Raw genomic sequence first — 27,099 nt, forward strand, 5'->3', positions numbered from 1 at the left:
TGTTGGCTACTAATACAATAGTTATCTAAACTTAAGGCCATCCAGCGGGTGGACATTGCTTACCGACTTCAACTACAATCCTTACTAGTATTATTAGTGGCATTGGACATGTGAAAATTTCTGTTAAATTTCACGGTTCAATTTTTGAAGCTTTTTTACAGCACAGAAACAGAGTGTTTCATTTCATTTTGGATAGCTTTGAACGTATATCGAACTCATATAATTTCCGGGTCATAACTCTTACATCTTTTGGCCCATTATATATTATTAATAAATATTATTATTATTTAATAAAACACTTGACACTCGACATGTACAGATACAATTATTCACAGCAGCAAGCAGAGTGCTTCGAACCTCGTGAATGGTAGGATGGGTTTGCACTTTGTCTTGGAAAGTGTACAGTGAGAAACTTTGGGGAGTATATCGGGATTATGTCTAGCTTGGGACTTGGGTCATCGAACTTCATGTTGACTGCAAGCTTGTTTTGCAAGCCATTACTTCCCCACTAGTTCATCCATGTTTCAACTTAGATTTAATTCAAACTATTCATATTCTTATTCATCGTCAATGAGAAGTTCGTATTCATCACGTATTTAGGGAGGATAATGTTTTGGCTGATTTTATGGTTAGGAAAGGTTTTTCTATGGATACGAAATTCACCATTTTTTATAATCCTTCTACCAGAGCTTAGGACTCTTTGATGAATGATGCCGTGGGGTGTGTTTCCCTTAGGTGATAAAGTTTTGTTGTGCATAATAAAAAATTATACTTATTTTTAATTTTTAATTGTCAACAGATATATATGTACTTGCGTGTGATATGCCAAAACAATTATACTTACACAAATAAATGTGATTTTTTTTTAAAAAATCCTCTATTTAGGAAAAACATATAAAAATAATTTTATCAATCTTTTTTTTTATATTTTCCAAATTACTTCGATAATGCTTTGTTACAAAACAATATTATAAAAATTTGATAATCATATTATACATTGATGATTGGTCAAAGAATTGATTCGTCAGTACAAGACAAAGTTAACAATTAATTAGAAGTCATTGATAAACACCTTGGTGCTTCTACTTAATATGTAAAACCTTTATAAATTAAAACCTTTGGGACCATGAATATTTATTAAATGATCAAAATATATTTAATTGATAAATTAATAATTTATTAATTTATATATTAATTAATAAAAATTAATTATTAAGGTATTTTTTATTATTTTTTTCAAAACATTGAACTTAATACAAGTATGGTGCATTATGATTATATGAATATTAATTAATTTTTGAATTATGAATTATCATTATTTGTGCCAAACAAATTATTGATAACAACAATCATGAAAAATGACAAAGAAGATGAAGTTGAAGAGGATAGTTTTGTATTAGAGCTTATCTCGCGCAAAGATGCACTCAAAGCAACAATCATATTGCATAATTTTCTCTTATAATATGAGAACACTACACTAAAACTTTTTAATGTACTAAAAAAAATTAGAGGTGAGGTTCAAAGAGACATCAATTTTAAAAAAAATAAGTAACATTAGAGTTGTATTTTATAAAGACTTCCTAATTGAGTAATTTATATATAATTTTGATATATAAAAAGATTATTAATTTATATGTCAAGTGAGACTTATGCATTTGTTTAAATATATTATCTTATAAATTTAATCAATTATTAATTTATCATATTGGTCACAAGTCAAGACCGATCAAAAATATTATTTAATCGAGGTTATTAATTTATAGAAGTTTTATTTTTGATTTTGTACTCCCTTGTTCTTACATATATATTGTGCCATGTATTGTCACACTTGCAAAAAATTGAGTTTTTCACTACTTGTAATTACTTGAGTATTGGCTTGTGTTTAGATTAGAAATTTCCTGATCCTCGTGGTGGTTGAAGAGTTGACTTTTCAACTTAAAAAAAAAGATTATAAGTAATTATTAGGTTGGTTAGTGTATAGTGTTTTGGTTCAACCTACCATCCTTTAAAACATTCAGGATTTATTTTATTAATTGATATATGGTTCTTTTACTTAAAAAGTAGGATTTAATTCTTTTTCTTTAAAGAATAATAATAAAAAAAACCTATCATCCCTTAATATGTAGGCTCAAGTGCTCAACCAACCAAATTCCTTGAATTCCGTTCCTCACTTGTTCGAGCAACGAAACAATCTCACATGAATATGTAACTTGTTTCATTCTGTGTTCGACACTGTTAAAGAACAAGTGCTACTAGTACAAGGTCTGGTCTTTATCCTGATCATCAGCAAACATGTAGGGCTAGCAAACCAACTCATAGTCGCCAAATATTGGATATTATTTTGATTATTTTGCTTCTTAATATTTCATCCATGAGATCTGCTAAGTAAAGTTATTATCAACAGGCCATGATTCAATGATATTGTAATGGGCCATCATTGTTGGCATAATTCATTGAATGGTAATCCATGATAGATTGCAATAGAATAGACTACGCTTCGAAATTTGTCAAAATTTTATCATCATTTGGGAGCCAAGGCCATGTGATTCCACATAGGGTGTGTCTTTAAAAATCATTCTTAGGGAGTCTTTCTTCACCGTTCAATCTGCCTGGGATTGCCAACCATAAACCTTTTGCTTCCTATAAATATACATTCCATTCATAGCCACCCTGCAGTACCAAAGCCTTTCCTAATTCTCTAAGTTCCTACACATACATTTCTTTTATCTACTGCTCGTAAAACAATCTCAATTCTCAAAATCATGGGTTTCCGCTTGCTTAGAATTGTTAGTGCCAAGCAGGGTCTAAAACGGACTCTTTCATTTTCAGAGACCACGCCAGTTCCCAAAGGCCACTTTACTGTCTATATCGGAGAAGCTGAAAAGAAAAGATTCGTTGTCCCAATTTCACTCCTAAAGGATCCTTCCTTCCAGAATTTGTTGAGGCAAGCTGAAGAGGAGTATGGATTTAATCATCCTATGGGTGCTCTAACAATCCCCTGCAGCGAAGAAGCTTTCATTGATCTCACTTGTAGTCTGCAAGGCTCATGAGAGTAGCAGAGATGAACTCTCTTTAGCTCAACTGACACATAGCGATTTTATATACGAAGCAAGTGTAAATGAGGGATTGTTTTTTGCGATCCCATTTCCTTGTGAATTTAGTTATTCTTTGTAATTAACCAATATATCAAATAACAATTTTTTTTAATCCAACTTATTATTCTCATCATATTGTTTCTGATGGTGGCTGCGTACTAATACAATCATTTGATCTCAAAATCACCCATGGATGGATATTACGAGGTCACTTCAGCTAGGACACTTACCTAAACAATACGTGATAATGCAAAATCAAAATTTCTATTCCAAGAGGCCATTTATTGCTTATTCTACCGTCATTTATAGTACTTAATTGGGTTTTTCGGCTTACAAATCACTTTTACCAACGAGTGAAGTTAACCTTTCGGTTAACCTGTCACTCTGGTTGGAAAATGTTCCTTGCATTATGAACAGAGGGTCCATTTGCTTTTGCAAAAAGAAATAATTTTTGCGTTATTTTGGACAAGGGTCCATCCAAAAGGCTAAGCTTCTCATTCTAGGAATGAAGTTGATACCTATTTCTTAGCTGTCATGGGCCTCATGGCTTCCAATATGATTTAGCCTCGACGGGTTTGACCTAATAATCGAACTAAAGAGACAAGTAGTAGCCCACTGTTCAATCTTCATGTGAACTTCACGTACATTGCATGAACTTGTCTGTGAGCCTCTTCGCTGGCACACTTGAAACAATTGGCGGTAAATTCCTGTCAAAATTATCATCAAATTGAAATTTTCTGTCAACATTTTGAACCTCAGAGTGTTAGTTACTTTCTATGAAAATCATTTTCGATTGATCTGTGATAAAAATTTTCAAAATGTATAAGTTATTCGAAAATTGTCTTCCATTTTTAACTTTCTGCATTAGGTGTTGAAAGCAATCGACTAATCATAACAGCACATCTTCAAAAGAAAACAAGGCTACTCATTTGGCGGTACAACCGAGTCCAGGATGTCTTACAACAAACAAGTACTATCAGATAAGATTTTTTAAGATAATCCGTACTTTATTTGACCTTCACGAAAATTCTTATAGATTTCCTTAGAATTCCTAACGTGTTTCAACAAATTAATATCAGTCATGGCATTTCAATGTTCATATTACATGTTTCGGTATTCAGAACATATGAAAGACAAGAGTTATACATCTCAAGCTTGCCTCTAAATAAAAGTAATCAGGTAGTACTACAATTGAAGCTGAGACTTAGATGGAAGACTATAGCAGCTTTCATGCTCGAGCAAGTTCCTTGTTATTTTTGTTTTGTATTGATCATCAGCTTGCATGGTTTTTTTGCTCAGCATCAGCTTGCTTGTTGATATTTCACTGTCATGCAGCCAAAGCAGGCTCTGCACTAGGATGTCTTCCTTCTGTTCTTAGTTGGTGTAATGCAGAAAGAAAATGTTATTTCGGTTAGTGTTTTACCTTTTTTTTTTCAATGTAATTTAAATCATGAAATGTTAATGAATCAGTTTAATTCTTCTCCGGGCTGGCCCTTGGGTAAGGTTACCCAAGCAAGGGTTTTAAGTCTCAAATTTGGAGAGACCCCATATTTTTATAATAATAATAATATAATTAATTATATTAAAAATATATAAAAATTATGATAATTAATAAAATATTAACATATTCTCTCATGCTTAATAAATATTTATTTTCTCTCACTTCCACATTCTATTAATTTTGAAATAATTATCTCATTTTCTATTAAAAATATGTAAAAGTAACTTCTAAAAACTAAGTGAAAGCAAAAAATAATTAATAAAATGACATATTCTCTCACTTCTCTAATTATGTGCCTAATAAATCTCAATTTTTTTATCACTCTTCAATTCCTACAATGCTATTAATTCTCAACTATTTCTCTTATTTCCAATCAACTAGGTAATATGTATTTAATGATCTCCAACAATTATTTTTTTCTTACTTATTTATTTTATTTTCAATCAACTAACAGCAATTTAGAGTTTTTTAATTTAATCTAAAGTTTATATTATATTGTTATATTATCTTTATTTTATGTAATAGTTAATTCATTTGAATTAGAAATTTTGACTAGTGATTTTATATTAGCTATTTAAAAAATATAAAATAATTATAATAACTAAATATTTTTTTAACTTCATAATAAATATTTTAATATATCAAACAGAAAATATGAATTTGATTATTCAAAGCTTAAAAGAAATTCTTAATTTCAATAAAAGGCTTCATTTGAATATTTTACTTTAAGCTTTTAAAGTTATTGGACTGCCCTTGTTTCTTCTGTTCTATTATTTTTCAAATTAGTCCTATACTTTATTGCTGCTACTCCAAATCCTCTTTAATGGCTAACCTTAAGGCTCAAACCTCTTCATGCTCTTCCCCCTCCCCTCTCCTCCTAATCCTTGAATCCATCTCCGATGACCACCGGAACCTTGAATCTCTGTCTATCGACTTCAAACTCTATCCTTAAATTTGATTTTTTAGAAAGATTATTTTTCATCGAAGAAATTTTCTTTCGTTAAAGTATTCCTGTTACCAAATGTAGTCTGAAAAGCAAAGCCAAATTAAAGCCTGTGTTTTATGTCCTGCCTCTTTATAATCTATTAAACTTCCAAGAATGGGCTTAATTTTTTCTTTTCTCATAATAGTAAGTGCATCTCATTTTCACATGAAAATTGGGTTGTCACCGTAAAAGAAAATGTTTTACGGTCGTTTTTGGCTTAGTAAAACGTCAAACAAAAAGAATACCAAATTAGACGTGATATGATAATATCTTGAAAGAAATCCAGGACACACAGCAAATACTGTACCTATCTATAGTCTGACACTGAAAAAAGGTCAAGGTGAGGTTTGCTTGCACTACTTGAGGATTGATTTGTGTTTAGATTAGAAGTTCCTTATCCTCATGGTAGTTGAAGAGTTGACTTTCCAGGCAGCGTCTGACTTTCAAAAAGAAATCAGATCAACTAAAACAAAAGAACTCTTTGTCTAACCCATAAATCTCTTTAGTCTAGATTGGGTGATTCTGGAGGATTAGCATAGCATCATTATTACTAGGGTGGTCAGTGCTTCTGTTCAACGTATCATCCCTTAAAACCGAGGCTCAACCAACCAATTCCTAACATCACCCGTTCCTCACTTGTTGAAGGCACCAAACAATGGCACATGGACTGGTAATTGTGTCATTCTGCGTTCAACAGAGTCATGCAACAAATAGTACAAGCAGCTCTGGTCTTTGATTCTATTTATCAGCAAACATGTAGGACTTGCATACCCACTCATAGTCGCTAGTGGATATAATTTTTTTTATATTTTTCTGGTCTCAACCACATAGCATTTCATCCATATGATCTGCAAAGTAAGGTCATTATCATCTGGCCATGATTCAATGATAATAGTATTTGAAATGGGCCATTATTGTTGGTTCCATTGAATGGTGAGCCATGGTAGATTGCAACAGAGTAGACTCCACTAAAACTTGTCAAAAATGTTATCATTAGTTGGGAGCCAAGACCATGTGATTCTCCACACCCTATGTCCTTAAAAATTTCTCCATTGGGTTCTCTCTTCCACCACTCATTCAGCCTGAGATTGCTGACCATAAAGCATTTGCTCTCTATAAATACACATTCCAAGTATAGCTACCCTGTGCCAAAGTTTTTCCTCGCTACTTCTCCAAGTCCCACACATACGTTTTTCTTCCATCTACTACTTGTAGAAGAATCTCAATTCACAAAGCCATGGGTTTCCGCTTGCCAAGAATTGTTAATCCTAAGCAGAGTCTAAAACGGACTCTTTCGTTTTCAGAAACCACAGTAGTGCCCAAAGGCCACTTTGCTGTTTATGTTGGAGAAGTTGAAAAGAAGAGATTTGTCGTCCCAATTTCATTTCTGAAGCATCATTCCTTCAAAATTTTGTTGAGTGAAGCCGAAGAAGAGTATGGATTTAATCATCCCATGGGAGCTCTGACGATCCCCTGCAGCGAAGAAGCTTTCCTTGATCTCATTGGCAGTCTGCAAAGCTCATGAGAGTTGATTTTAAAATGGCTAACCCGAGCAGAGATTAACTCTCTGTAGCTCAGCTGACAAAATATAGCTATTTTATATAGGAAGCAAGTGTAAATGGTGAATTGTTTTAAGCAGTCCCATGCCCTTGTGAACTTCAATTATTTTTTCGTAATGAAAGTATAAATGAGAAAAAAAGTTTTACGAGACATATTCTTGTCATCGATATTTTTGCTTTGATGTTGGCTACTAATACAATTGTTATCTAAACATAAGGCCATTCAATGGGTGGACATTCAACTAGAATCCTTACCAGTACAACTAATGGCGATTGACATGTGAGTATTTTGTGTTAATTTCCACGGTTCAATTTTGGAAACCTTTTTACCACACCGAAATAGAGAGGTTGGGCAGTATTTCGTGCCATTTTGGATAACTTTGGGGGAATAATAGGATTTATCTATTGGCTTTTGCTCAATTTTTTTAATTTATTTTGCTAGATTACTTGCAAAAGGAAAATAGAATGAAAAACAGAGAAAGAAAAGTGTTGAAAAAAAAAAAAATCTAAACTCAAAATTTGTAATTATTTAATTTAATTGATATTTTATAAAAATAAAAGTCTAAATTATATTCATTTGACAAAAATTCAAATAAAAAGAAACAAAATTAAGCAATAGGAATATCAATTTAGTCAGAACAAGCTAAAACTTCAGCCAGACCCTGAAAACTATGACAGCTGAGTACGGTGATTCGCATTAAGTGCAATTATCTTCATACAGGGGAAAACATAGATTGGAAACTATGTATAAATTGCCCCGTATCGTTACACTTAAAAATAATAAAAATAATAATAATGAGAGCTTTCCACTGCTCGCAATTACTTGCGCATTGGCTTGTGGTTGAAGAGCTGACTTTCCAGCTAAAAAAGACAGAGGAAATTAGTGGTCAAATAAAATGAAAGATTTCATTGTCTAATATATATATAGTCTAGATTCGGCGATTCTGGACTACTAGTTTACCATCGTTAATTACTAGGTTCGTTAGTGCTTCTGTTCAACCTGTCATCCCTTGAATTCTAGGCTCAACCAACCAAGTTCCTTGGATACCGTTCCTCACTCGTTCAAGAAACGAATCAATCTCACATGGCTATGTAACTAGTTTCATTCTATGTTCGACATAGTTAAAGAACAAGTGTTACTAGCAGCAGCTCTGGTCCATATCCTGATCATCAGCAAACATGTAGGGCTGGCAAACCAAGTCATAGTCGCCAAATATTGGATATTATTTTGATTATTTTGCATTGTACTATTTCATCCATATGATCTGCTAAGTAAAGTTATTATCAACGGGACATGATTCAATGACATTGTAATGGGCCATCATTGTTGGTATATTTCATTGAATGGTAAGCCATGATAGATTGCAACAGAATAGACAATGCTACGAAATTTGTCATAATTTTATCATCATTTGGGAGGCAAGGTCATGTGATTCCTCATAGGTATGTCTTTAAAGATCTTCCTTTGGGAGTCTTTCTTCACCATTCAATCAGCCTGGGATTTCCAACCATAAACCATCTGCTTCCTATAAATATACATTCCATTCATAGCCACCCTGCAGAACCAAAGCCTTTCCTAATTCTCTAAGTTCCTACACATACATTTCTTTTATCTACTGCTCGTAAAACAATCTCAATTCTCAAAATCATGGGTTTCCGCTTGCCAAGAATTGTAAGTGCCAAGCAGAGTCTAAAACGGACCCTTTCATTTTCAGAGACCACACCAGTTCCCAAAGGCCACTTTGCTGTTTATGTCGGAGAAGCTGAAAAGAAGAGATTCGTTGTCCCAATTTCATTCCTAAAGGATCCTTCCTTCCAGAATTTGTTGAGTCAAGCTGAAGAAGAGTATGGATTTTATCATCCAAGAGGTGCGCTGACAATCCCCTGCAGCGAAGAAGCTTTCATTGATCTCACTTGTAGTCTGCAAAGCTCATGAGAGTGGCAGAGATTAACTTTCTAGCTCAACTAACACAGCGATTTTATATAGGAAGCGAGTGTAAATGGTGGATTGTTTTTTGCGATCCCATTTCCATGTGAATTTATTATTCTTTGTAATTAACCAATATATCAAACGACAATTTTTTTAGTTTAACCCAACTTATTCTTCTCATCATATTGTTTCTGATGGTAGCTGTGTACTAATACAATCATTTAAACTCAAAATCACCCATTGTTGGATAATAGTCGGTCATTTTAACTAGGACACTTAAACAATACATGCTAATGCTGATGTGGATATAATCTGTCAAAACTTCTATTTCGAAGAGGACATTTATTGCTTATTCTGCCACCATGTATATCACTTTAATTGTTTTTTTTTTTTTTTTGGCTTACATATCACTTTTACTGAGGAGTGAAGTTAACCTGTCATTCTGGTTGGAAAATGTTCCTTGCAGGAACAGAGGGTCCATTTGCCTTTGGATGGAACTTGTCTCCAAAAAGAAATATTTTGCGTTATTCTGGATAAGGGTCCATTCAAAAGGCTAAGCTTCTCATTCCAGGAATGAGGTTGATACATAATTCTTTGCTGTCATGGGCCTCATGGCTTCCAATATGATTTAGCTCGACAAGTTTGATCTAATAATCGAACTAATAGGACAAGAAGTAGACCAAATCTTCATATGAACTTCACGTACACAGGGACTTGTCCGTAAGCCTCGTCGCTGGCACACACTCCATACAATTGGTGGGTTAATTACCATTAATGGTCTTCCTGTGAAAATTATCATCAAATTGAAAATTCCTGTCAAAATCTGTTGATGGTTAATTTATATACAGCTCGTGTTCGATCTGAGATAAAAATGTGTAACTTTGTAACTTTTAATAAATTCAAAATGAAAAGCTAATTAAAGGCCAAATATTCGATTATTCAAGGATTTCTTAGTCATCAACGAAATGCAAACCAAAAATTTCACTAATCTATAGTCTCTGAACTTGTGGAATTTCTTCCTTTCTTTCCTTTTCCCCTGCACCTTCCTCTGTGATTTCAAGGTAGGTGGTGAAAGCAATTGAATAATCATAACAGCACATCTTCAACAGAAAAACAAGGCTACTCATTTGGCGGTGCAACCGAGTCCAGGGTGTCTTACAACAAACAAGTACTATCAGATAAGATTTTTTAAGATAATCCGTACTTTGTTTGACCTTCACGAAAATTCTTATAGATTTCCTTAGAATTCCAAACGTGTTTCAAGTTTCAACAAATAAATATCAGTCATGGCATTTCAATGTTCATATTACATGTTTTCAGTATTCAGAACATATGAAGGAAAGGAGTTATTACATGTCTCAAGCTTTCCTCTAAATAAAAGTAACCAAGTAGTGCTACCCCTAGAATAAGCAACAGGGTTTTCACTGATCCTTATCTTCCAATTTTGAGTGGGTCCTGAGTCGTTTGTTTTGCTGGAAGAGGTGAGCAAGGTTTTCTCCAGGCTTGCTTTGATATTCCTGATGATGAGTTGGAAGACAACGCCATGTGAACCCCTTATGGGCCCATGCCGCTCATCTAGAAACCCGAAGTACCTGCCCTTATTCCCTTTCCTCTATATATACATACATGACTTCCTTCATTAGCAACCCCACGTAATTTTTACAATCTTAAGCATCAAAAAGATTTTCATTCGCTTTCCAAAAGCCTGTTGAGATCTATCCATAGAAAAAAAAAAAAACATGGGTTTCCGTTTGCCACGCATTGTTAATGCCAAGAGAATTCTTCGGGCATCACCTCCTCTGGCAACGGAAATTGTTCCCAAGGGCTGCCTTGCAGTTTATGTGGGAGAAAATCAGAAGAGGTTTGTGATGCCAATATCATACTTGAACAACCCTTTATTTCAGGATCTACTAAGCTTATCAGAAGAAGAGTTTGGGTATGATCATCCTAACGGTGGTCTAAGAATTCCCTGCAGTGAAGACATTTTTGTTGATCTTGCTTCTCGCTTGAGTGGCTTTTGAGAGAACTAGCATAGATTAGTGAATACAATTTTGTAAAGCAAACACCATTATTACCATGAATACAGTTATTTTTTTTCCACCCCCTTTTGGCCTTGGAAGAGGGTACGCAAGTCTCCTAAGTGGGAAATTAGAGGTGGATTTTATCATGTAACCGCAACTTCTATCAAAATCTCAATTCAATTTCATTAAGCTTTTCATTTTTCAATGGTTATCTTGTTGAGCTTTGTTCTTTTTTATATATATATATATATATTAAATGATTAGATTACAGGATGAAAGGATAGTTTGTAATCTCAAATTCTTGATATAACCATAAACGGAGTTTATCAATTAAATTAGATGGAAGGGTAAGGATCTGTTATTAGAAATTGTTGGAAGCAGGGAAATTGCTGCCGCTCAATTTCATAAGTATTTTCTGCAGGTAAGCAATACTCGTACAACTACAGTGCCAAAACTTGTTACTTTTCCTTAAAAATGCCAGAATTTAAAGAAAGTTGAAAAAGGGGTAGAATCAAACCCTTGCCACTTTCTTGGTTCAAGCTTCAACCACTTTCACCTATGTACTATTGTTGTCAAATTGTTCCAACTAAAACTTAATAACCAACCATGTTTTTAGTTTCAATGAATTGAAAATAAAACAATACAAAACAAAAAAACTTTTGAAACATCAATTAAAAAATTGACAACAATTCCAAATGGCACTTAAATTTTAAGAGAAATTTTTAATTTCACTAATAAAATATTACAATATTCAAATTATCATGTCCTGAAATTCATTTTTAAAAAATTAAATGGATACCTTCGAGCCATATTTATTTTCTCTTATTTATAACCCGATAATATTTTAACTTTCAAAATGTTGTCACTCCTCTACGATGTGTTTCCAATTCTAAAATCTTTTTTCAGGTGCAAAAGAAAATCTCTTTTCCGGTATCTTTTTTTCAGTCAAATCAACATAGAAGGTCAAGTAACCCATGTTACATGTTTCCTGTCACTGTATGACAGGTTATATGTCTCAGGCTTGCCCACAAATGGCGTAGCAGTACTAGTCTTCTACTGTGAAATCAAGCTTTTAACGGATCCAAATCTTCCATATTTGAGTGGGTCCTGAGTCGGTCTGTCTTACCGGAAGGGCTAGGCAAACTTTTCTTTCCAGTCTTTGCCGCTGGAATTCTTGATAAAGCGTTAGCAGACAACACCATGTGATCCCCTCATCAACCCATGTCTGATGTCTCTCTCATTACTGGTCAGACCCCAGCAACCGCCCCTTCACCACTCATTCCACATCCCCACTTAATAGAGGAAACAAATCCCTTGTACCCCTTTCATCTATATATACAAGTAAGAATAAGTCCATTGGCAACACATATCTTCACATTCTCAAGTACTGGTAAAGTTGTTTACCTACGCTTTCCAAGTTTTTGAGATCTTCCTCGTCTTCCCTTCAGAGGCACACATCCATAAAAAAAAAAATGGCTATCCGCCTTCCTCGTATTGTTAGTGCTAAGAAAGTTCCCAAGGGCTACTTTGCAGTTTATGTTGGAGAAAACCAGAAGAGGTTCGTGATACCAGTGTCATTCTTGAACCAGCCTTCTTTTCAAGATCTGCTCGGCTTATCAGAAGAAGAGTTCGGCTATAGTCATCCAACTGGGGGTCTTAGAATTCCCTGTGATGAAGACCTCTTTCTTGATGTCACCTCTCGCTTGAATTGATTACCAGAGAATTAACACTAATTAGCCTATACAATTTTGTAGAGCAAGCTAATGCCATGTAAACAAAACTTTTTTCATCCTTTTTGCCTTGGGGAGCAGTTATAATTCTCCCTAAGTGGAAAATTAGAGATGGTGTTACTGTAACTTCTACCAAACCATTCAATATATCGGGAAATGATAGTATAAAAAGCACGATCCAATTACAATTTTTTTTTCTTTTTAAAATTTCTTATTGTCTCTTTTTCTTCTTTAATCTTTAATTGAACTGTACATGATTTATCTTGATCTGAAATTATTTCATACTAATAATTTTCTTGTGTATCAGTGACCTTCTCAAATGATCAAAAATCATCATAATTTTCATTAGGATAGAAAAAGAAAATTTTCTTCTTCAAATTTGACCATTAATTAAGAAAATATAATGATTTGACCCCTTAGGGCCAACTCGTTATTTCACCAGTGGATGACATAGCTGACAGAACCTCCAAAGCTGGGGCTGAATCATATAATTTGGCTCAAGGCAACAAAATAAAAGAAGAGAGATAGTGCCAATCCAAATTTATCAGAAATATCACAAACTAAACTTTGCCAAATCTAAACCATCTTTTCCCATTACTCCATTGATAGCAACATGATTCCATTTACATGGTTTGCTTCTACCGTTTATGCTTAACCAACAAATTTAGTGTGTTAACGAAAATATTTTAGATTCTCTAACTCCACTCTTATATCTGTACCAAATTAATTAGGAAAATGACGCTATTTAACATCAAGTAGCTTTTATACCATTTTGAGTTAAACTCTGGGGACTACCAACTCCTTGCTTTTCTTCTTCATGAGGTTAATTGGTATTCTTTCACCATATACTCGGAATGTGGTTGGGTAGCATCTCCTTTCTGTGGACCAAGATCGTTGAACAAGTCAAATAGTTACTCCTAGGTTAAGCTAAGGAATTCACCCCTGTACTATTGCTACAACATTGTTCAAGGAAACTCAAAGCAAGGGAAAATAAATAAATAAACTCCATGACAAGTAGCTTGAAAATGATTTATTTTTTTAATTTTGAGTCATTCTGCTATTAGTTGACTGATAGAGTGAAATACTAATTTTTTTTTTTTTTTGCTCAGCATGAAATACTATGTTTTCTTATATCTTTTAACAATTTTTGCTGGATTTGATCATTCTGAAAACAAATCACATGCTCGGTGGCTTAATGTTCCCATAAAATGTTTCATCCTTAGGAATTAGGCGCCAGTTTTTATCATCACTCCTCTAGGATGTGTCAAGCAGCATCATCACATGAGCCGATGACTTCCTTGTTCTAGTGCCTGGCGGTGATGCGAACAAACAGGGTATCGATTGCATGCAAATGTTGACTATGATAAAATGATGATATAGACTAATCCACATAATTGTCCCTACAATTTTATCCATTTATAAAACTGACACATTACATTGCCAGCAGCAGGTCCAATGAGAGATCAATTCAGGGTGGGGCAGCCTCTGGTTTGTTCTGCCAAGTGGTGGGTTATGAATTATGATCATAGATAAATAATATGAAAATATCTTTCAAATTTGTTTACTTTTGGTAGGAAAATCCACGTGAATTGTGATGGTTCTCTCGTGATTTATGTCAATGGACCACATTGACAAGTTTCGCTTCACTTGTCGCAGGAATGTGGGATTTACCATTTGCTCCATATATAGTAATAGAAAGGGTGCTTCCCACTGTCTGATGTATAAATTTTTATGCATTAGCTAACTAGCAGCCTTAGATACATATCGTGCCATTACATTTATCAGTGACATAAGGGTTATGGGTTTCCGAGTTCCTGCGCTTGTTCAAGCTAAGCAGATTATCCGAAGACTGACTGCAGCTTCAGAAATACCCCGAGGCCACCTTGCTGTTTATGTTGGAGAATCCCAAAAGAGGCCCTTCTGATTCCAGTTTCATTCTTGAAGCACCCTCATTTCAAGAACTGCTAAATCAGGCAGAAGCGGAGTTTGGCTTTGATCATCCAATGGGTGGTCTCACAATCCCGTATGCAGAAGAAGCCTTCATCGAACTTGCTTGTAGTTTGAATTGCTCATGAGAGGCAACAAAGAGATAATGATGGCTAGTCTAGAAAACAACAACTTTCTGATTTTTTTTTTTTGAAAAGTAATAACTTTCTGACTTTGTTGACTGAAAAAGCTAAACCCCAGTTTTGCATTCGAGAGTAGTTACCTACTCCAACTTATTGTAAATTTCTCATTTTCTTCGTCTCCATTTTTTCTGTTAAAGAAAATTGCAGTCTAAATTCATCAACCGAAGATGAATGAACTTTTTTCTTCAGTTTTGTCCTCTCTTTCTGTCTATGTTTTCCCTTTTATCAATGTCCATAACATATTGGTGTCATTAATATTATAGGATTCACTATTCAGTCTCAGATCAGGAACTCGAATTTAATTATGGCCATAGTCATCATGAATATTTTGCCATTCAGTCCTACATTTTTATGCCTCATCCTTCTTCCAAAACCAGATACATTTTTAGCTCCCATAAGTATTTGCACAGAGTGACTTGATCTTGATGCTCTTAAATCTGTCCTTGGATACATTACAACTGATTTTAAATTTTTGAGTTTTGACCTGGCATCTTATCTCCGCTTAGTACATCCTTTTACCCAAAGAGTTCGGATATCTAAAAGGTGAGAACGAGGCTTCAATAGTCAATGTATGCTGAAAACGCTAGAAATATTCCATCACAAATGTGCACTGAAACAGAAATCTTCTGTACAATCCAAAAAAAATAAAAAATAAAAACAGGATTCTTCCGTAGGTTACCCATATAGTTGGCGACATGTACCAGAAATTTCGTAATCGTCAGTCATAATCAATTAGGACAAAAGGCAATCAGTTGGGTTCTGATGAGGACTAGTTGTAGCCTGTAGGACACACGTCGGGCGCTCTTCAGAAGGGTTGGGTTTGTGATTTGTCTTACAAGTTAATCCACCGAAGGAACACATGCATGTGATTAGAGTTGGGACATGTTATAAATTCTCCTTCAGCGGCTGCTAGTTTTGGTGTTTTTTACTGTCTAAGCTTCTTGTATAGTTGTATAACTGCCTTGAAAAGTCCAGTAAGATTGCTTAAATCTTCAGGAGGACAAAAAAATAATCCAGCTGGGATGGTCTATTGATATGAACAAACGACAATTAATACAGGCGCAGATGACAAATTTATGAAGACAAAATTTCGTACGAAGAGACCTGTTAGTGTTAAGTCGACCCCAAATGGATTGATACCGGATTTAGAATCGACTACTACCTAAGCATGTCATCGGCAATTTTCTGTATAATTGCATGAAAAGAATTTTTCCTATCTTATATCACCTTGATTTCAAGTGGGTCCGTTGATTGTTGGTCATTCTTTGAGAATGGCTGGGCTATAATGCACTCTAACAGATGTACATTACTCTCAATAGTCAGCTATTTCTTGATGATCTGTTGGAAGACACAGCCATGTGATTCTGAGCATCTTGACCACTCAATCTGCAGGTCATTAGTTTCTTATTTGCATTCTTCCATCTATATATACAAGTGCATTATCCACACAACAGCCAAGGCATTCTCACATTCTCCTCTACTACCGAATCCTAGCATTCTTGTGTCAAGTCTCCTCTGCTATTCTTCATACTCCAAATTACTAGTGGAAATGGCTATCCGTGTCCCTAGAATTATGCATGCTAAGCAGATTCTTCGTCAATCTAAACTGTTTGCAAATCAAGCAGCCTCCACCTCAACGGATGTTCCCAAAGGATACTTTGCAGTTTATGTTGGGGAGAGCCAGATGAAGCGATTTGTAGTTCCAATTTCAGTCTTGAATCAGCCTTCATTTCAGAAATTGTTAAGTATTGCTGAGGAAGAATTCGGATTCAATCATCCTATGGGTGGTCTCACAATTCCTTGCAGAGAAGAGGTCTTCATTGATCTCACTTCCCGCTTGCATTAGCTTGCCACAGCTAAAAGTAATCAGCAGATACAATTTTTTTTGTCTATTCATGTACATCCTTCTGTTTTTTTTTCGGTAGAAAGAGATGATGAGCAAATGTATACACTTCTGAGAAATTTTTTTTAATACAAATTACAGTTGTTTAGGCAAAGTACGTAATCCTAATTTTCCCAAGAAAATAAGTGTGCAGAAACTAGAAAACCCTGAAAGGATGAAAAATCAGAATATCACATATCCTATTGCTGTTAGTCAGTCTTTAACTATTCGATACAACCAATAAAAATCTGGAAAAACAGTAACAATTTGGCAATCAATTTTTTATTTTAAAAAGAAAAACAGTAAGAATTTCTAAAAAGATGAGCTTAGGTTAAATTTGATTCAAAACGAGTCCGGTCATCATATTTTATATGGTTTAGTGGAAAGGTCCCTGCCCAACCCGTTTTGCATCCACAGATACAAGCCCTCTTATATGGGGTGTAGAGGAGCAGAACAAGTAGACATTTTGAAAATTTTCTTTTTGCTCCGCAAAAATTTAAGGGATAAAATAAAATCTCTGAATCCTCGCTATCAAGCCCCAAATCTTTTCCAAGTATATTTTGGATGAAAGAAAAATATATTGATTTGAATATGATTATCCTGTTTAAAATATTGGTTATCTTCAGGACAAACATCGGAAACCTCAACTTTGCATGCCTTAGATCCTAAAGAAAACAACTCTAACTTAGACAATCGAATGTCGAGATGAATTTTGTTTGACTTGGTTTTTTATCTCCCATGAAAAGGGAAATTATGCTTGTCTGGAAAACAGGGAGTGGACCAATCATCTTTTTCCCTTTCCTTTAGAGCGTCGTGGTTTATTCTCTCTTCTATTGGAAACTCACCAAACATTTATCTTAAGCATGTTCCTAATCAAAACGACAGTTAGGTTTGCATTATGTATGGTCGTCGAGCATCCAGCTGTCAATTCCTAATCTTTAGCTTGTCTACCATTGGCCTTCATCCTACACTGTAGGGCCTTTCGTTTCTCAACATGCACATACAATATAAATCCCGAGGCCCCCATCTTTGCTATTGGTTATTTGGCTGGTAAACAAGACTATGTGAAGGCCGAGGCTATCATGAATTATGTCCCAAACAAGCAAACCCCAGAAAATGATTCTCAGCCTTTCAGTTTCACTTCAAGAATTATAGCATTTCATGTAACCATTCCATCTATATATATCCCCTCATTTCTGTCACAGGCTCATCACACCCAGCTCACGAGTTTTCTTTATCTAGCAATTCTCTTTAATCTTTTATATAAAAAGAACTAAAGAAGAAAAGAAAACTAAGATTTGTCAGGTCTTTGATCTTCATCTTAAAGATTTTTTCCTCGCTTTTTTGCTAACTTGATGGCTGCTTTTTCTTCATAAAACCCTTAGTTTAAAGTTTCCATTCAATTTCTTTAAAAGTTCCTTTAAATAAGCTCTAAAAAAACAAAATTTGAGTTAAATCCGGAATCAGAGTGCTCGAGATATCGTGTCAGCACCGCAGCCTCACTTTTCTAGCACTGCAGCACCAACTCTTAAATTTATCATCAGAAGCAATGGCTACTCGCTTTCTTGCTAAGCAAATTTTGCGCCGTTCTGTTTTTGCTGCAAGTAAAGCAGCTTCAACAACTGGAGATGTAGTACCAAAAGGCGTCCTTGCAGTTTATGTTGGAGAAACCCAAAAGAAGAGATTTTTGGTTCCAGTAACTTTCTTGAACCAACCTTCATTTCAAGCTTTGCTGAGTAAAGCTGAAGAAGAGTTTGGCTTTGATCATCCTATGGGTGGTTTGACAATTCCATGCAGAGAAGGAGTTTCATTAACGTCACTTCCCAGTTGAACGGGTTAGAATAGGCAAGTAAATCCATTGAAGATTGCCTATAATAGATGATGGATGACTCATCGCTTCTGCCCGGAACCACAATTGCGCTATTTTCAACGGTGTAACATCTGCAAAAGGTCATTCATTTTTCAAGTACGACGGGGTGACTTAAAGGGGAGATTTACCGTTTACGCTGGACAAAACCAAAAGAGACGCTTCCAAGTCCCAATTTCATGTGGTTGAAGCCATTGAAAAATTCGGATCAAATTAGGCCTGGCAACGCCTCACGAGAGACAAGAGCCAGAGAAGATGAAAACAACTGAACGTACTGTAATTTTGTATTTTTTTTTTTTTTTTGAAGGAGAAGAAGAAAATTTTATTCTTTTTCTTATCAATTGCAAATATCAAAATTAAGTCCATTGTTCCTTTTCCCTATTTTCGTCAAGTCTGTTTCCGTTTATAAGCACTCGCATGAGTTGGCTAACTCATCTCAATGCAAGCATATATTGTAACACTTATGACAACCATTTTTGTTGATCATCATGGCCATATTTGCGATACCCTAAAGTCTACAAAAAGCCAAAGATCATATAAGGCTTAACATTCAAAATATCATTGTCTAGGTGCTTTCTTTTATTAAAAAAAAAAAAAACAGGTACTCTTCTTTTTATCTTATTTTATAATCGATCTTACCCTTAAACTCATGTGTCCAGAGTATGGATTAAATAGAGGCAGGAGGTACATAATTCTCTTTGAGATTTGAGTTGAAAATTTTTTTACCTTTTCTTGTTTAATTCTCAATTTATTAAAAATACGAAGATTAGTTTGATTTTCAGTTTGTACAAGAAATAAATTATTAAGAAGTTCTCTTAAAAATAATTAAGGTAAAGTGTGTGGTCAAGATTTGTAACATTGATGGCTAGGCTACCTGAGAGTGCTCTAAGCCTCAAACGTTGCTGATCGTGCTCCAAGTCACAATGAAGAGAAAGTTTGAGGTGTGGCTGCCAACCTTTCGTTCTTTATTTGTCTGCAACAATTCGATCACTTCTTCGAATTTCAATTTGGCGGTTCGTGGTAGATCTGGTTGTGACTGGAGCTACTAGTAGGGCCTACTTCACGTGTACTTCACAGGGCTTTGTCTTGCAAGTTGATGCTTGGAACATTGAATGCCAAAACCATTGATATTAGTAGTTCTTTGGGGGAGAAAAATCCAATTGTATTCAAAACTTGTGACCCAAAGACATGGGATTTTTAGATGTTCCTCAGGTATTACACCAATTAATTATGTGTCCATAACAAGAAATAATTGCTATCAAGAAATTTCCAATTGGATGCTTGTCGTAGAAATGTCCTCTAAGAAACCAGCCAGATAAATCAAGAAAATAACAAGTGTTTTATGTTTAAACATCTCCCTTATCTATCTACCCATGTATTAATCCGTAACAAGTCCTTTACTTCAATTAAAAAGTTGATTGGTTTGCTTTAATCAGTAAAAGTAGTTACGGTTACAGTGCCAATTTCTTTTCTTAAAAATACCAGTAATAAAGGGTAAACAATCAAGTTTCAATCACTTTCAAATTGTTAAAAGAACATAATAACCAAACATGTTTTCTTCTGAAAGTTGGGGAGAGGGTTTCGTTTTGAGAGATAGCTGGATGTGTAATTCTGTGGTTTGTAAATTCTGAATTCTGCCTTGTGTGTATTCTTGTTCACATTTTGGTTGTCTTCAAGAGGTTAGGCTAGCTTCTTTCATTTTGAAGAGTCTCTTGGACAAACCAAGACAGGATAAGCCTCTGCCAAAGTCTTTTGAGCAGATTGAACTGTAAGTGCTCTGATTCTTCTGAAGCTCAGGTTAGGTTGATGCCAACAATAGTCTTAAACCAAAAGAGTTGCGACTATGGATGGCACACTAATGCTGATGCTAATATATCTGCCTTTCAAAAAAAAAAACATAGAACGTCACGTTAACCCATGTTATACGTTTCCTATCATCGTAAGACAGATTATACGTCTCAGGCTTGCCCACAAATGGCGTAGTAGTACTACCCTTATACTGTGAAATAAAGCTTTTTACGGATCCAAATCGTGGGTCCTGAGTCCGTCCGTCTTGCCGGAAGGGCTAGGCAAACTTTTCTTCCCAGCCTTTTCTGCTGGAATTCTTGATAAAGCGTTAGAAGACAACACCATGTGATTCCCTCATCAACCCATGTCTGATGTCTCTCTCATTACTGGTCAGACCCCAGCAACTGCCCCTTCACCACTCATTCCACATCCCCCACTTAATAATGAAAACAAATCCCTCGTACCTCTTTCATCTATATATACAAGTAAGAATAAGTCCATTGGCAACACATATTTTCACATTCTCAAGTACTAGTAAAGTTGTTTACCTACGCTTTCCAAGTTTTTTTGAGATCTTCCTCGTCTTCCATTCCAGAGGCACACATCCATATAAAAAAACCATGGCTATCCGCCTTCCTCGTATTGTTAGTGCTAAGAAAGTTCCCAAGGGCTACTTTGCAGTTTATGTTGGAGAAAATCAGAAGAGGTTTGTGATACCAGTGTCATTCTTGAACCAGCCTTCTTTTCAAGATCTGCTCGACTTATCAGAAGAAGAGTTCGGCTATAGTCATCCAACTGGCGGTCTCAGAATTCCCTGTGATGAAGACATCTTTCTTGATGTCACCTCTCGCTTGAATTGATTACGAGAGAATTAACACTAATCAGCCTGTACAATTTTGTAGAGCAAGCTAATACCATGTAAACAAACTGGTTTTCGCATCTTTTTTGCCTTGGGGAGCAGTTATAATTCTCCCAAAGTGGAAAATTAGAGATGGTGTTTCTGCAACTTCTACCAAACCATTCAATCACTTTGGAAAATGACAGTTTGAAAAGCATGATTCAATTGCAATTTTCTTTTCTTCTTAGAATTTTCTATGATCTTTTTTTCCTGTTTAATCTTTAATTTAATTTTACATAATTTATCTTGATCTAAAATTAAGTCGTATTATTGATTTCCTTTGGCATATCAGCATAAAAAACGATCATAATTTTCTTTGAAATAGAAAAAGGAAATTTTCTTCAATAGATTTGACGATTAATTAAATTAATTAATATATATATATATATAATTATTTGAGCCTTAGACCAACTAGTTATTTTACAAGTGGAAGACATGGCTGATAGCACCTCCAAAGCAGGGGCTAGATCACATCATTTGGCTCAAGGCAATAAAATAGATAGGGCCAATCCACATTTATCAGTAATATCACAAATTAAACTTGCCTAATCTAAACCTTGTTTTCCCATTATTTCATTTACATGTTTTGGTTTTACTTTACTCTTTAATAAAGAAATTTTAATATTGTTAACGACAATATTTTAGATTCTCTAAGTCCACTCTTATATATGTAGCAAATTATACTGGGAATGTGGTTGCGTATTATCTCCTTTCTGTTGACCAAGATCGTTGAACAAGTCAAATAGTTACTCGTAGGTTCAGCAAAGGAATTCACCCCTGTACTATTGATGTAACAATATTGTTCAAGAAAACTCAAACTAGGGGAAAAAAGTCCATGACATGTAGCTTCAAAATTATTTATTTTTAATAATTCTGCACCTATAATTAATTTTTTTCTCTAGTTGACTGATAGAATGAAATACTATATTTTCTTATATCTTAGAACATTTTTGCTAGATTTGATCATTCCGAAAACAAAATCACATGCTTGGTGGCTTAATGTTCCCATAAAATATTTCATTCTTGCTTTCCAAAAAAAAAATATTTCATCCTTAGCAATTAGGACCCAGATTTTATCATCACTTCTCTAGGATGTGTCAAGCAGCATCATCACATGAGCCGATGACTGCCTTGTTCTAGTGTCTGGCGGTGTTGCAAATAAACAGGGTATAGATTGCATGCAAATGTTGACTATGATGAATTGATGATATAGACTAATCCACATAATTGTCTCTACAATTTTTATCCATTAATAAAACTGATGGATTATATTACCAGAAGCTGGTCCAATGAGAGATCAATTCAGGGTGGGGCAGCCTCTGGTTTGTTCTGCCATGCCAAGTGGTGGGTTATGAATTATGATCATAGATCTCAAAATAAAAAAAATAATAGTACGGAAATTTGTTTCAAATTTGTTTACTTTCTGGTAGGCAAATCCATGTAAAATTGTGATGGTTCCCTCATGATTTATGTCAATGGACCACATTCACAAGTTTCGCTTCACTTGTTGCAAGAATGTAGTATTTACCATTTGCTCTATATATATAGTGATAGAAAGGGTGCGTCCCACTGTCTGATATATATTTTTATGCATTAGCTATTAAACAGCCTTAGATACATATCCTGCATGCCATTACATTTATCTTCAAATCCGTCCTTTAATACATTACAACAAAATTCCTTTTGAGTTTTTGATAAATTTTAAGTTTTTTAGGGAATAATAATATTATCTGCAAGAACGAAACCAGTAGAGAAAAATTCGTGTCTCTGGAAGAGTAGATGGTAAACACGGCTACAGGTCAACCCAATTACAAAAAGAAAGCATTAGCATAAAACTGTAGAGAAACATGGACCAATAATATAAGTGAGACCTGGATCCACTTTCCACTACTTGGGTCGTACCTGGTTACATGGTCTTTTTTTCCAGAGCCACTAACAACTAATAAAATTAAAATACAAAGCAAAAAATAAAACTAATTAGACAACTTAGAAACGCTGCCGCATAGGTTCAATTTTAAAGTGAACCACGTGATATTCTTCTTCCTTGCTTTAAAACACATTGGCGCGAACAGCCATTCATGCGCAGACACAGCTCAACTCCTAACAGTTTTGACCTGATATCTTAATTCTCCTCCTTAACCCAACCTTTTACCCAAAGAGCTCGGATATCAAGAAGGTGAGAACGAGGCTTTATTATTTAGTCAATTTATGCAGAAAACGCAACAAATATGCCATCAGAAATGCGCGTTAAAACAGAAATCTTCGGTGAAATCCCAAAATAAATAAAAACACAAGGGTTCACATATACCGGAAATTTTGTAGTCGTCAATCGTAACCCGTATAGTTGGGTTCTGATGAGGACTAGTTGTAGCCTGTAGGACACACTTCGGGCGCTCTTCAGAAGGGTTCGTCTTACGAGTTAATCCACCGAACGAACGTACGCATGTGATTTAAGTTGGGACATGTTATAAATACTCCTTTAGCGGCTGCTAACTTTGGTGTTTGTTACTGTTTAAGCTTCTTGTACGGTTGTATAACTGCTTTGGGAAAAGGCCAGCTAGATTGCTTAAATATGAAGAGGCCTGTTAGATCGACCCAAAATATATTTATATCACACACATATTTACTACTATCTAAGCATGTCATCGACAATTTTCGGTAGAATTACAAGAAACGTAACTTTCTTCTCTTATTTCTACTTGATTTCAAATGGGTCCATTAACTGTTGGTCATTCTTTGAGAATTTCTAACAGATGCACATGACAATCAATAGTCACCAATTTCTTGATGATCTGGAAGACACAGCTATGTGATTCTGAGCTTCTTATGTCTTTTAACGAAACCCCACAAAATGCAACTTCACCACTCAGTCTGCAGGTCATTGGTTTCCTATGTACATTCTTCCATCTATATATACAAGTGCATTAATCACACAACAGCCAAGGCATTCTCACATCCTCCTCTACTACCGAATCCTAGAATTCTTGTTTCAAGTCTCCTCTGATCTTCTCCATACTCCAAATTACTAGTGGAAATGGCTATCCGTGTGCCTAGAATTATGCATGCTAAGCAGATTCTTCGTCAATCTAAACTGTTTGCAAATCAAGCAGTCTCCACCTCAACGGATGTTCCCGAAGGATTCTTTGCAGTTTATGTTGGGGAGGGCCAAAAAGAGCGATTTGTAGTTCCAACTTCAGTCTTGAATCAGCCTTCATTTCAGAAGTTGTTAAGTATTGCTGAGGAAGAATTCGGATTCAATCATCCTATGGGTGGTCTCACAATTCCTTGCAGAGAAGAGGTCTTCATTGATCTCACTTCCCGCTTGAGTTGGCTAACTAGAACTAGAAGTAACCCGCAGATGCAATTTTTTTGTTCATTCATGTACATCCTTCTGTTTCTTTGGCAGAAAGAGATGATGAGCAAATGTATACCCTTCTGACAAATTTTTTTAATACAATTAACAGCGGTTCAATTGTCAAATTTTGCTTTCACTTACTCTAATTAAAGACATTGTTTCTGTTGATATTGTTCCTTTCCAACATATTGTGTAACATTTTCGTTTCTTTCAAAAAATGACAATTTTCAATTACTATTAATTATTGAAGTAAAAAATAACTACGACTTATTAATTTCTTGAGTCATTAATAAGATGTCCGGATCCACTCCATCAAAATCCACTTATCTCCAATTTTCGTGTTTGAACTTGAAGCAATCGGGTAATAGCATTGGAAGCTTATCGCAGAACTCCAATTCAAACCTTGTACCCCACATACTTTTCTAGGAAAAGTAATGTAAGCTTTTCCAAGAAAATAAGTGTGTAAAAACTAGAAAATGTTAAAAGAAAAAAAATCCGAAATATCACATATGCTATTGTTGTTAGACAATTTTTAATTTTTGGCTACAACCAATAAAAATCTCATGAAAATCAGTAACAATTTGGCAATCCTTTTTTTTTTTACAAAAAAAGAAAGATAAACAGTAAAAAATTCGGAAAGATGGGCTTAGGTCAAACTTGAATTGAAACGAGTTCGGGCAACATATGCCACTGGGTTTAGTGATATGGTCCCTGGCCCAACCCATTTCGCATCCACAGGTATAAGCCCTATTATTTGGGGTGCAGAGGAGCAGATCTAGTAGACTGCATCAGTTTGAAAATTTTCATTTTGCTAATTAAGCAAAAATTTAAGGGATAAAGTAAAATCTGTGAATCCTCAAGATCAACGCCCAAATATACGTTTAGGATAAAAGAAAGATATATTGATTTGACTATGATAATCCTGTTCAAAATATTGATTATCTTCAGACAAACATTGAAAACCTTAAGTTTGCATTCCTTACATCCTAAAGAAACTAACACTAACTTAGACCATTGAATGTCTCCATGAAAAGGGAAACCATGTTGGTCAGGAAAACAGGGACTTGACCAATTATCTGTTTTCCTTTCCTTTAGAGTGTCGTGATTTACTCTCTCTTCAATTGGAAACTCACAGAACATATTTCATAAGCATGTTCCTAATCAAAACGACAGTTAGGTTAGCATTATGTATGGCCGCCGAGCATCCAACTGTCAATTCCTAATCTTTAGCTTGTCTACCATTGGCCTTCATCCTACAACGTAGGGCCTTTAGTTTCTCAACATGCACATACAATATAAATCCCGAGGCCCCTTCTTTGTTAATTAGGTGGTAAACAACACCATGTGAAGCCGAGGCTATCACGAATTACGTCCCAAACAAGCAAACCCCAGAAAATGATTCTCAGCCTTTCAGTTTCACTTCAACAATCATAGCATTTCCTGTAACCATTCCATCTATATATATATCCCCTCATTTCTGTCACAGAGTCATCACACCAGCTCACCAGTTTTCTTTATCTAGCAATTCTCTTTAATCTTTTATTACTTGAAACTCTTAAATTTGTCATCAGAAGCAATGGCTACTCGTTTTCTTGCTAAGCAAATTTTGCGCCGTTCTGTTTTTGCTGCAAGTAAAGCAGCATCAACAACTGGAGAAGTAGTACCAAAAGGCTTCCTTGCAGTTTATGTTGGAGAGACTCAAAAGAAGAGATTTGTGGTTCCAGTAACTTTCTTGAACCAACCTTCATTTCAAGCTTTGCTGAGTAAATCTGAAGAAGAGTTTGGCTTTGATCATCCTATGGGTGGTTTGACAATTCCATGCAGAGAAGAGACTTTCATTAACGTCACTTCCCAGTTGAACGGGTAAGAATAGGCAAGACAGTCCATTGAAGATTGCCTATAATGGAAGATGGATGACTCATCGCTTGTGCCCGGAACCCAATTGCGCTCTATTTTCAACGGTGGAACATCTGCAAAAGGTCATTCATTTTTCAAGTACCATGGGGTGATTTAAAGGGGAGATTTATCGTTTACGCTGGACAAAGCCAAAAGAGACGCTTCCAAGTCCCAATTCCATGGTTGAGCACTTGAAAAATTCGGATCAAAATAGGCCTGGCAATGCCTCATGAGAGACAAGAGCCAGGGAAGGTGAAAACAACTGGACATAATCTATTCAAATTAGCCATGAACCAAGAATCATATTGTAATTTTGTATTTTTCTGAAATGAGAACAAGAAAATTTTATTCTCTTCATTTATCAATTGCAAATATCAAAATCTCTGTTTCCGTGTTATAAGCACTCGCATGAGTTAGCTAACTCATCACAATGCAAGCATATTTTAATTCACTTATGACAACC

General features: G+C 35.1%; 6 protein-coding genes and 5 pseudogenes across 6 annotated transcripts; all 11 read left to right on the forward strand.

Moving 5' to 3' along the window:
* Nucleotides 1-2,685: 2,685 nt before the first annotated feature.
* Nucleotides 2,686-3,179, forward strand: LOC18607648 (auxin-responsive protein SAUR21 pseudogene; annotated as a pseudogene).
* A 3,533-nt stretch (nt 3,180-6,712) lies between these two features.
* LOC18607650 (auxin-responsive protein SAUR21 pseudogene) lies at nt 6,713-7,293 on the forward strand (annotated as a pseudogene).
* Nucleotides 7,294-8,661: 1,368 nt separating this feature from the next.
* Nucleotides 8,662-9,237, forward strand: LOC18607651 (auxin-responsive protein SAUR21-like). The gene has a single exon (XM_007041915.3). It carries the CDS (start codon nt 8,789-8,791, stop codon nt 9,074-9,076), a length of 288 nt encoding a protein of 95 aa, XP_007041977.3. The 5' UTR covers nt 8,662-8,788; the 3' UTR covers nt 9,077-9,237.
* A 1,481-nt stretch (nt 9,238-10,718) lies between these two features.
* On the forward strand, nt 10,719-11,240 carry LOC108660945 (auxin-induced protein 15A-like). The gene has a single exon (XM_018115672.2). The coding sequence runs from the start codon at nt 10,810-10,812 to the stop codon at nt 11,089-11,091; it is 282 nt and encodes a 93-aa protein (XP_017971161.2). The 5' UTR covers nt 10,719-10,809; the 3' UTR covers nt 11,092-11,240.
* Nucleotides 11,241-12,438: 1,198 nt separating this feature from the next.
* On the forward strand, nt 12,439-13,028 carry LOC18607652 (auxin-induced protein 15A-like). Its single transcript, XM_018115673.2, has one exon. The coding sequence runs from the start codon at nt 12,564-12,566 to the stop codon at nt 12,801-12,803; it is 240 nt and encodes a 79-aa protein (XP_017971162.1). The 5' UTR covers nt 12,439-12,563; the 3' UTR covers nt 12,804-13,028.
* Nucleotides 13,029-14,619: 1,591 nt separating this feature from the next.
* Nucleotides 14,620-14,896, forward strand: LOC108660944 (auxin-induced protein X15-like; annotated as a pseudogene).
* A 1,551-nt stretch (nt 14,897-16,447) lies between these two features.
* LOC18607653 (auxin-responsive protein SAUR23-like) lies at nt 16,448-16,857 on the forward strand. The gene has a single exon (XM_018115659.2). The coding sequence runs from the start codon at nt 16,500-16,502 to the stop codon at nt 16,794-16,796; it is 297 nt and encodes a 98-aa protein (XP_017971148.1). The 5' UTR covers nt 16,448-16,499; the 3' UTR covers nt 16,797-16,857.
* A 1,374-nt stretch (nt 16,858-18,231) lies between these two features.
* LOC18607654 (auxin-responsive protein SAUR21 pseudogene) lies at nt 18,232-18,995 on the forward strand (annotated as a pseudogene).
* A 2,015-nt stretch (nt 18,996-21,010) lies between these two features.
* Nucleotides 21,011-21,556, forward strand: LOC18607655 (auxin-induced protein 15A-like). Its single transcript, XM_007041919.3, has one exon. The coding sequence runs from the start codon at nt 21,108-21,110 to the stop codon at nt 21,345-21,347; it is 240 nt and encodes a 79-aa protein (XP_007041981.3). The 5' UTR covers nt 21,011-21,107; the 3' UTR covers nt 21,348-21,556.
* A 2,863-nt stretch (nt 21,557-24,419) lies between these two features.
* On the forward strand, nt 24,420-24,824 carry LOC108660942 (auxin-responsive protein SAUR21 pseudogene; annotated as a pseudogene).
* A 1,257-nt stretch (nt 24,825-26,081) lies between these two features.
* Nucleotides 26,082-26,969, forward strand: LOC18607656 (auxin-responsive protein SAUR21-like). Its single transcript, XM_018115662.2, has one exon. The coding sequence runs from the start codon at nt 26,317-26,319 to the stop codon at nt 26,605-26,607; it is 291 nt and encodes a 96-aa protein (XP_017971151.1). The 5' UTR covers nt 26,082-26,316; the 3' UTR covers nt 26,608-26,969.
* The last annotated feature ends 130 nt before the right edge of the window (nt 26,970-27,099 follow it).

This window comes from Theobroma cacao, chromosome 2, assembly GCF_053813885.1.
Source record: "Theobroma cacao isolate CCN51 chromosome 2, ASM5381388v1, whole genome shotgun sequence".
NCBI classification, from domain to species: Eukaryota; Viridiplantae; Streptophyta; class Magnoliopsida; order Malvales; family Malvaceae; genus Theobroma; species Theobroma cacao.

Excerpts from the sequence above, each read along its gene's own strand:
- LOC18607651 (XM_007041915.3), top strand. The coding sequence starts at position 8,789 with ATGGGTTTCCGCTTGCCAAGAATTGTAAGTGCCAAGCAGAGTCTAAAA.
- LOC108660945 (XM_018115672.2), top strand. The coding sequence starts at position 10,810 with ATGGGTTTCCGTTTGCCACGCATTGTTAATGCCAAGAGAATTCTTCGG.
- LOC18607652 (XM_018115673.2), top strand. The coding sequence starts at position 12,564 with ATGGCTATCCGCCTTCCTCGTATTGTTAGTGCTAAGAAAGTTCCCAAG.
- LOC18607653 (XM_018115659.2), top strand. The coding sequence starts at position 16,500 with ATGGCTATCCGTGTCCCTAGAATTATGCATGCTAAGCAGATTCTTCGT.
- LOC18607655 (XM_007041919.3), top strand. The coding sequence starts at position 21,108 with ATGGCTATCCGCCTTCCTCGTATTGTTAGTGCTAAGAAAGTTCCCAAG.
- LOC18607656 (XM_018115662.2), top strand. The coding sequence starts at position 26,317 with ATGGCTACTCGTTTTCTTGCTAAGCAAATTTTGCGCCGTTCTGTTTTT.